Source organism: Corylus avellana, chromosome ca3 (genome assembly GCF_901000735.1).
Source record: "Corylus avellana chromosome ca3, CavTom2PMs-1.0".
NCBI lineage: Eukaryota > Viridiplantae > Streptophyta > Magnoliopsida > Fagales > Betulaceae > Corylus > Corylus avellana.
The window spans coordinates 10332120-10341879 of record NC_081543.1 but is presented as its reverse complement, the minus strand read 5'-3'; the positions used below and the strand labels follow the sequence as shown (position 1 = coordinate 10341879).

The 9760-nt window shown below is 37.3% G+C and overlaps 1 protein-coding gene across 1 annotated transcript; it reads right to left on the bottom strand.

Moving 5' to 3' along the window:
* Positions 1 to 3009: 3009 nt before the first annotated feature.
* LOC132174984 (phytochrome-interacting ankyrin-repeat protein 2-like) lies at positions 3010 to 8587 on the bottom strand. Its single transcript, XM_059586767.1, has 3 exons — positions 7963 to 8587; positions 3534 to 3705; positions 3010 to 3420 (listed from the first exon to the last, which is right to left on the bottom strand). The coding sequence occupies exons 1-3, from the start codon at positions 8092 to 8094 to the stop codon at positions 3197 to 3199; spliced, it is 528 nt and encodes a 175-aa protein (XP_059442750.1). The 5' UTR covers positions 8095 to 8587; the 3' UTR covers positions 3010 to 3196.
* Positions 8588 to 9760: the final 1173 nt, after the last annotated feature.

Sequence of the window (9760 nt, the reverse complement as noted above, 5' to 3'; positions counted from 1 at the left end):
AATTAATATTTTATAAGGTCAAGATTACAGTTTCTTAATTTAAATTGAGCGAGGAACCTACGATCTTTGGGTTCGTAAATCCAAAGCAAACATTGTGAAAAATTTATAAATTGACATGGCAAAGGTTTTTAAATTAAAAAAAATGAATTCATTCTCCCTTGTTTGTCACTCACAGTCTGCCACGTTAGTTTGAAAATTTTTCTGACTCATTTGTTTGGCTCTCTAGCATTCTTCATATATATATATACATAGAGAGAGAGACCTGATAGGAGAGAGGCATGTTGGCCGCCTCCGGCAAAGGTAGGTCGAATAGATGAGGATAAACCAAGAGAAATGATGAGTAGAGTGCATGTTTTTCACTTCCTAGACTGGGTGCGTTTGGGAGTGCGTTTTTAAAAAAATAATCTGCGATTTTAAACCAAATCGCAACTTTAAGGTGTTTGGGATTGCGATTTTAAAAACGCAAATTTTAAAATCGCAGAAAAATCTGCGATTTCCATAAGCTGATTAGAGGGTGCTTATTTGAAAAAGTGCGAATTTAAAACAAAATCACGATTTCTATTAAAAATATATTTGGCGTAATAGTTACCTTTTTTAGTACGGTAATGAAAAAAATACCAAGAATACCCACCTAAAATATATTAAAACCCTTCTTTTCTCTCTCTTTTTTTTTTTTTTCTTCATCCTCCTTGTCTTGTTCATCCTTATTGGTAATTTGGTCATGAAACCGCAATTATATGCTAATGTTATCCAAACACTCAATTGATAAAAAAAGTACTTTTTAGTATGTTTTACCAAACGCCTATGCGGTTTTAAAAAGTAACGATTTTAAAAACACAATTTTTAAAAACGCAATTTTTGAAATCGCACTTATTGAAATCGCACTCCCAAACGGCTACGAAAACACTACGTAGCATATCACATATGGGTAATTTTTAGGTTTTACTTTAAAAGGAAAAAAGGGTAAGACGGCTCAACCCGCAAGTCAAGAGGTAGAGTCCAACTTGGATTAGGGTTTCTACCCCCAACTTGACCTAGGAGTGTTGAGAGTTTGAATTAGATTTGGGCTCCTACTTCAGTTCAACTTGGAGTAGGATTGTTAGTCCAGATTTTTCTAATAGAGTTTTACTGGGGCTCGGACTGTGTCTTTCTGAATTGATAGCTGCTTTGTGGGCCTGTCATTGGCCTTGAGGCTCAGAATCTAATATGTAGGTTGAGTGAAATTATTCCCAACAAACATATTAATATTAAACATTAAACCAACATATAAAAAATAAAATTAGTATCAATTCAGTGTTAAGAAAACGTAAGCAAGATAAAAGGTACAAAATAGTTGTTCTTAAAATATTTCAATTTTCAATTCAATCACATATTAAAATGAAACTCGACCTTCTCCTAAATCTAAAAATCATTTATGATTAAATTGGGGTGCGGCAAGCAATTAAGCAAACCTTATCCTTAGTTCTACAAAAAACCGTGTTCTTCTCATATGCGCACTACACTCCATAAAATAATATGGATTTTGGGAAAAGACGTAAGAAATTTTAATTCACGGGTTTTGGGGGCATTATGATCATAGGAATTTTCTTGTTTGAGAGACCCAATGTATTCTTAAAAATTATGGACGGCTTTTATGGGTCTAAGCCAAGCAAAAAATTGTGAATTGCTTTCTTTTGGGCTCGAGATCAAACTAAAAGGTTTTGTCTCAAATGATAATTTTAAAAGTAAAATTAATAAATAAATAAAAAATGTAAAACCAGGGATGGCCATGGCCCACCCCGGTTTGTGAATAGATCCATCTCTTTGTACATATATGTATATGTATATACATGTATATATGTACATTCTTCATTGTGATTGGGAAGTATTTTTTGTTGTTTTTGATTTTTGTGTTTTTTGACAAAAATGAAAGATTCCAATGATCACGTAGGGTTTGGGGCATCATTGGTTTTGATACTTACAAATTTGAGACCGCATAGGGCTGTATGAGCACTAGACCGATTCTGATCAAGCTGAGCCAATTTCCGCCACTGAGCATGATGTAGGACTTGTCCCCCACCCCATTAGAGGCTAAAGGCTTCTTTTTTCTTTTTTTAATTAAGACTTTATTCTCATTTTTCTACTAAGATTATGTTTACTTTCACTACTAGAAGTAGTTTACTCTATTGCAAGTTTTTATTTTTTATAAATTGGTTAGTTTGTAAGGATCAAGATTCCCACAATTTTAAAGAAATCGTAAATTCTCAAATTAAAAAATTTAGACAGTTTTTAAGTATCGAAATACTTATAAAATGCCACATATTAAAAATGTGACATGTTACAGTTGACAATTGTGTATATTTTCATCACATTTTTGCTCTATATCTTGTAAAACCAAGGGTGGCCATTGATAGGGATGGCTATGGGGTCTTCCTTGGGCAATTTCCATGGGACTTCGTAAGGGTTATATGCTTGTCACGCGTCACTGTCATGTCGAAGATTTTTGCTTTAATATCATATTAAATTATCAAATAATTCAAAATTTTAAACAAATAGAAAATAATACATTTCATTATTTCATTAATATAATAACAATAATGAGTGATTTTTCTCTCCTAAATTTGATTAATCCCTCTGGTTGCTACTGATTTTGGATGTTTCAGAAAAACTTCCATCGAGTAAACTACGTCTCATGTACAATGAAGATGGTTTACCAAGTTTTGATTTTATGTGGTGCTTTCACTTTAATTTTCATATTTTTGCTGATTGATGGATAAAGGAACAAATGCTTTGGATGTAAAAGGATCATTTCTAATGTCATCTAATATGAGATATCTAATAGTACCACTTGCCCAAATAAATTTTTGACTAAACGGCTACCTCAGTAAGTAATTGCTTATGATGGTTTGCAAATTTTTAGTTTTCACATCTTTATTATTATTATTATTATTATTATCTATTTATGTGTTTCTCCTATATAACTAATATAAAACTACTTTGAAAAACACTACACATTGAGTCATTATAACATCCAAAAACACACAACACAGAACGTAGTTAGTACATGGTCCATGTTTAACATAATGCAATACAAACAAAACAAACCAATAGAAGATGATTGCGTGATGCACGTCCACGTTTACGTTTAATATAATATGCAACAAATTACAAATACCAAGCGAACCAAACTGCAAGGCCATGGCAACGAGGGGGATTTTCAGCTTTCTGAGCTGTAGGAGGAGGAGGAGGCATCACCAGCTGATAAGTTATCTTGCTTATAACGCTTCATTTCATCATAAGCCCACTCAAGACCAGGGCAGTAATGGAGTGGTGGATTAAATCTGTTGTCATCGATGTCATCTGCCAAGAATGCACCATTCTCTATCAGGAATTTCACTGCTTCCTTCCTTCTTTCTTTAGCTGCACGGTGAAGTGGTGTCCCTAGGGTTGACAAAAATGATAATCGAAATAGATATCAGCATGTGTTCAAATCATAGGGAAGAAAAAACAGGAGTACGCAGGGGGGCTTCATACATAAGGTTAAATATACTTACAGCCACAAGCACCCATTGTTTTAGCATCAATATTAGCACCACGCTCTAGCAGTTCATCCATAACTTCAAGGTGACCACCCTCAGCAGCAAGGTGGAGTGGGGTCACTCCTTTTGATTTAGGGCCCCGACCAGACACATTCACATCCATTCCTTCATCAAGAAGTCGCTTCACCTGTTTTGAATAACATTAAAACAAACTTATCTTTAGCCAGAGTAAATTTCAAAGTCAATAGCATAGCAACTACCCATTATTAGCAGATGTATAACAATAGAAAGATTCATATCATGAACTAACTGCAGAAAAACAGGAACTACTCTCCTTGCAAAATAAATCCACATATCTATGCAATTATTAAAAGGCTTAAGAAATGCATTTCTTTCAAAGAACCCTTAATGTCCATGGTTCGCATTGCATTGCAGCCACATAGAGCACTTGGAAACAAGATTTCTAGAAGGCCAGGACGCCCTTGAATCACATTCCATGAGATGATGGTTAACTGGCAGACCCTGGTGACTATTATTTCTGGGCACATCTGTCTATTGCACCTCTCTATGTCAAAGCACTCTAGCCTTGATTACATAATCGAGTATCGAAAGGGGAATCAATTCATCTTGCTTCTTACTAGCTCTTTCAACTGCACATAATCCCCAGCTCAAGAACCAAGAACCGCCCAGGGACATCCACCTTTCACTTGCATGCTTGACTCAGACTAAATCACTCCTGCTTGGAAGATCATCAATTCTTCACTCTCTTGTAGCTCTTGATATATAGTGTGTTTATTTATTTACTTGGTACCGGCACATAATTTATCAAATTAAAGAATGGGGGTCTTTCCACTTTACTCCTTTGTATTTTGTATGGGGTGTCCCCATTTGACTGTTTATTGCATCATTTCCACTTGAAATTGCCTTAAGAGTTGAAATGCCTCTTCCTTTAGTGAATATCATCAGACTTAATGTACGGAGTCCACAAGTGTTTAAATTTGTTATAACTTCTAGCTTTCATGTACCTAAAGCAGACCATGCTTGAAGAACTACTTTTCAGTACCTAGGTATTGAAAACACGTCCTCATTCGATTCTCCCTCTCCTCCTATTTTCCTCACCTTCCCCCTTTGTTCACACGCACTGCTCACAACGCTCACACAGATTCAAGTTTCAGCCCTTCTTCTCACCCCTTGACAACCTTAACCAAACCTTTTATATTAAACTTTAAATCCTCATAGTTTTATGCAGCTTTCAGCCACCAAATAACAATTAAATAAACCATAAGACTAATTGCTAACAGAAAATTCATGAAACTTGTTCTCTTCAAAAGCAGCCGCTCTTCACCATTATATCTCATCTTTCCCAAACAATAATTAACCTGTAGATCCCAAAGCCCTTCCTCTATAACCACTTACCCTAGAACCCATCAAATAAGCAATTCCAGGCAGGTTTCAAAATCTGCCGTAGTTGATTATGTACCTGAACTTTTGGGTTAAAAAACTTGTAATAGGGTTTGGAACAATAGAAGAATTCAGGTTTTGTAGATTCATTATGGTTTGAAAAGGTATTATTTGAAGGTCAAATAAACAGTGGATGTTAACTGCACAGTAACCACTCTTTCTCCTCTCTTTCTCTAAAACCAGTATCTCTCTTCCTTTCTGTTTCATTCCAAATCAGGGTACACCACTGCCCACCAATTCTAAATCTGACAACACTATTGCGGATAGGGGTGGGCAAAAACCCGCCCAACCCGCAAAACCGATCCGCCCCGCCCCGATCCGCCCCGAAAAAGCCGGATTTTAAGTCATTTTTCGCGGGTACGGGTGGTTTTTTCCCAAACCCGGGCGGGGCGGGGCGGGTTACGGGTTATAACAAAATTTTCCCCCGGATACCCGACCCGCCCCGACCCGCCCCGCATTAATCAAATAAACTTAAAAAATAAAAACCCTACCTTTCTCCAGCCGCCTCCCCCTTTCCACTTTTTTTTTTTTCCCCCTTCTCCTCTCTTCCTCTCAGTCTCGCCTCTCTCTCTCTCTGCTGTCTCGCCTCTCTCCCTCTCTCTCGTCTCTCTTCCTCTCCCTCGTACGACTCTTCTCTCATCTGCGCCGCCGCTCAACCTCCGCCGATCCAGGTTTTTTTCTTCTCTAGAACTCTTTCATGAATGGGGATCCAAGAGATCTCGGGGTTTAGCAACTTCTGATTGTTGGGTTGTTTGTTTAGAAGGAAAATAGATGATAAATCTGCAGAAGAAATGAAAATGGAGGAGAAGAAAGAGAAGAAGAAAGAAACCCGCACAACCCGCACAACCCGCCCCGATCTACCCCGCCCCGATCTACCCCGACCCGCGCGGATTTTGTTCCTTGTGCCAGACACTCGGGTTGAAATTTTCCAACCCGCAGGGTGCGGGTTCGGGTAGGAAAACTGCAGAAATCCGCCCCGAACCGACCCGTGCCCCCCCCTAATTGCGGATTGCCCATCCATTGCCCCCACCCACCAGTTTGGCAACTACCTTCTCTCTTTTCTCTCTTTAACCAGTCTATCATCTCTCCTTCCAGATATGAGTACATAATAGCCCATCCGTTTCAGACCTGAAGATGCTGTTTCCACCTCCCTAACATCGCCACCCACCAGATCAATAAACTCTGACAGAGCTTCCTCCTCTCCTAGAGAGTCCAAAGTGGCATCAGGATCTGTGCTTTCAAGCTCGCACGACCAGTCCTACGCCTCTTTCAATCTCAAGGTCCCCTGGGAGTTGTGTTCTTCGCTTGATCAGCCGCCTTAGGGAAGATACTCACTATAGATAACTTAAGGAAACAAAGTCTCATAGGGGTAGATTGATAATGCATGTGCAAGAAGAGTAAGGATTTTGTAGATCATCTCCTACTCCATTGCGAGACAACTAATGCCTTGTGGAGTTCTATTTTTGGCCTTTACTTATGGGTTAAAGTGGGTCATGCCTCAATGGAGAGTGCAGGGTGGAACTTTTCAAAGTGTAGTAGTGTTGAAGATATCTTGATTAATGTTGTGTATCTGGAGAGAATGATCATAATTTTGAAGATTGTGCGAGAACGGTGGAAATAAAGGTGGTCTTTTTAAAAAACCTTTACCACTGGACAGTTGCCTATGATTGTCTTCACATTTCTAGTTTGGATTAAATCCAAAATTAGTCCCTATGGTTTTCTTGTTTATCAAATTACTTCTTTTGTTTTTAAACGTAATAAAATTGGTCTTTGGGCTTTATGACTGTAAAATTACTCTTTCCATCCACTGCCGTCAATAAACCATTAGCCACTTGTACAATATGTATATATATCCATGAAGCCTTGCCAAATCAGCATACTTTTCCAAATCAGTGCCCCATCAATTTAGTGAGTCTAAGTCAGCTATGCCATGTCACCAAAAGGTTGAATTTAGTGAGGACAGCCGCTGCACTTTGACAGAGAACAACGGTGGGGTTTAGTGGATCTGAAAGAAGGTGATAAACAACAGTCTTTGGCTCAATCCATTTCAGCAACACCCTTCCCAGTCCCTATCTCCTCCATATACAGAACACAAAAATGTCTTCCACTCATCAATCTTAACTACCACTGACTATGCCCAATGTCAATCTAGCATTTTAGTAAGACATTCACAATCTTCCTCTCACATTTCCAAAAAGTATTGTAGCAGCTACAATCTTGGGAATAATGTATTAACTTAAATTGAAGCTTCTAACATTAAACACATATTCAAGAGAAAACCGAAGTAATGATATTTTTTTATTTGTAAGTCACCGCTACCCCACAACCTGGCCCTCCACCCTGTTCTTAGAGGGACAAAGTGCACTTTGATCCAGACCTCATTGGCCTGACACGTTGATACCTACTTTTTCTAATACCACTGTCTCTCACTAAAATCATCATATTCTTAGCAATATGGAAAATATATTTCCTTATTTCAAGGAGACTTCCAAAATACATCACACCGTATGGTATACAGATCATCAGAACATATCAAATAAAAGAGTCTTTTGTTGTTGTTGTTGATAAGTCGAAACATAAGTGTGGATTGTTCACAAAGCATTCATATTCATCAATGCTTCTTTTTATAATATTCTTTCTTCTTAGGGCCTCCAATACATTTTAAAAGTGAAAATCATAATCACAAGTTCCTTACTCAAAACAACAAAGGGATTAACAAAAAGGTCAACATTGAATGTAATATTCAAAACTTGATTGCACACGAGGAAATGAGGCAACTGCAAATAATGAATAACAAAAGTATAGACCTAAAAATTCAAAACCCTTGTAGCTAAAGATATTGCATGATTATCCTCAAACATTAGAGTTTCCACAATATCAAGTCCTAGATTATGTTCAAAACAAGTTACTTAATCAATAAAAAAGAAAAGACACAAAACCCATCAAGAAAATAATGAATAACAAAAGGTATAATAAAGCTTACCTCCTTGAGATCACCTTTGCGGGCACCAATATGGAGCAGAGTCCATCCCCTATCATCCCTATCGACCCCAGACCTCAAAGACCGCCTTCTCGACAAGCTTCGACGAATCGAAACCGCCTGCTCCTGGGGCATACTTCTCACAGAGAATTACCAAAACACCTCTTTCTCAGAAACCCAATATATAAATTATAAAAATATGGATGTATGTTCAGGCAAAAGCGTAGACGAGCAAAGGCCAAGAAACCCTTAGATTGATAGCTCGATAAGATCTATGCACGCACTCAAGAAGACCGCGAATTTTTTTACATGCTTTTGGGGAACGAAAAAGAAAGGGCAGAATTAGCGAGAGGCGGAGAGGGAGTAATTGGCCATGCAAGGATTCAAACCAGGACCGAAGACGCGGAGATTCAGACACACAACGACGGAGCTGACGCACGCCAGATATATTTTGATCATTATATATGTGAATCGAAACCTACTTCAAATCTTGCAGCACAGAAGGAAGAGACGGAGAGAGGGGTGAATGGAAGAGAGATTACTGCACAGAATTCGGTTTCATGGAGACGGGAGATCGAGCTGCTGTGTTGTTATTGCGTCGAACCCAGCAAACCCTAAGAGAGAGAGAGAGTGATGAAGGGAAAAGTATTTATAGGAGCCTGGGAAAGTTGCCAAGGCTTGTCTGGGCTCGGTGGGAAAGATCGAGCCTCGGCCCAACACAAAAAAGGGGTTGGCTCTGGCTCGCCCCAACACAAAAAGGGTCCGCTTCCGCTCGCCCCTGCGGCCCAGCCCAGCCCATGTGTGGTTAGGTCCTCTTATTTCAGCCGACTCTAGACGGATTATTTTTTTTTTTTTTTTATAAAAAAAAAAACAGTATTAGATAAATTTTCTCCAATTTCATCGAAAAAATATCATGTGTTGATTTTATATATTTAAATAAAAAAGACAAAATTGATTTAAAAAAAATAAAAATTATTATCTCTTCCAACTTTGTCATCGTTAATATAATTTGTTCCGAGCATAATTGGAATTTGAATATTTTTCAATGCAATAGGTTTTTTTTTTTTTTTTGGTTAGAAATACTGCTTTCTGCTTCGGCTTCTATGACCTTTCTAGGGCTTTTAAATCTCGTTCTTGTAAATTCATAATCAATGAAGCTACCACTTGTCAATATTAGAAGATAGTAGTAGTATTTATTTTCATACTTCACTCTTTAGTAAAATATTGTAATTAAAAAAAAAAAAGCTGCTTTACTTTCTAATTTTTAAGCCATAATGAAGAAAAAGAAAGTACAATGCGTATGCTTTTTAGTTTTTACATCCAAAATCATTATATGACATGTTTATAAATTAGGTTGGAGGAAGATCATTCAATCCAATTTTAAGGAAATCTTTGTTTTACTGTCGTACCTCTCTTTCTTTCTTAATTTTGTTATATATATATATATACTCTTTTTGTTGTGAATGACATATCATAATTTTATTTGATATGATAATCAAGTTTTCTTTTACCAAATTTGATAATAAGGAATAATATATTATTTTTCATACCACAAATAAGCATTAAGAACATTTTAAAACCACACGTGATCTAAGGATGGTTTCTTCCATCTTTCCTCCTTTCTCCCTAGTCCTTTTTTTTTTTTTTTTTTTTTGCAAGATTCTGTTTAGAGTCCAGCAGTAGCCCAGCCTTCTCTGCCACTTTTGCTGTCTACTCCACCTCGTTCATTTTCCTCCCTAATCTTTTGGTTTTGTCAGTTTCTACAAGGGTTCTTAAATTGGTTTTTTTTTTTTTTTTTTTT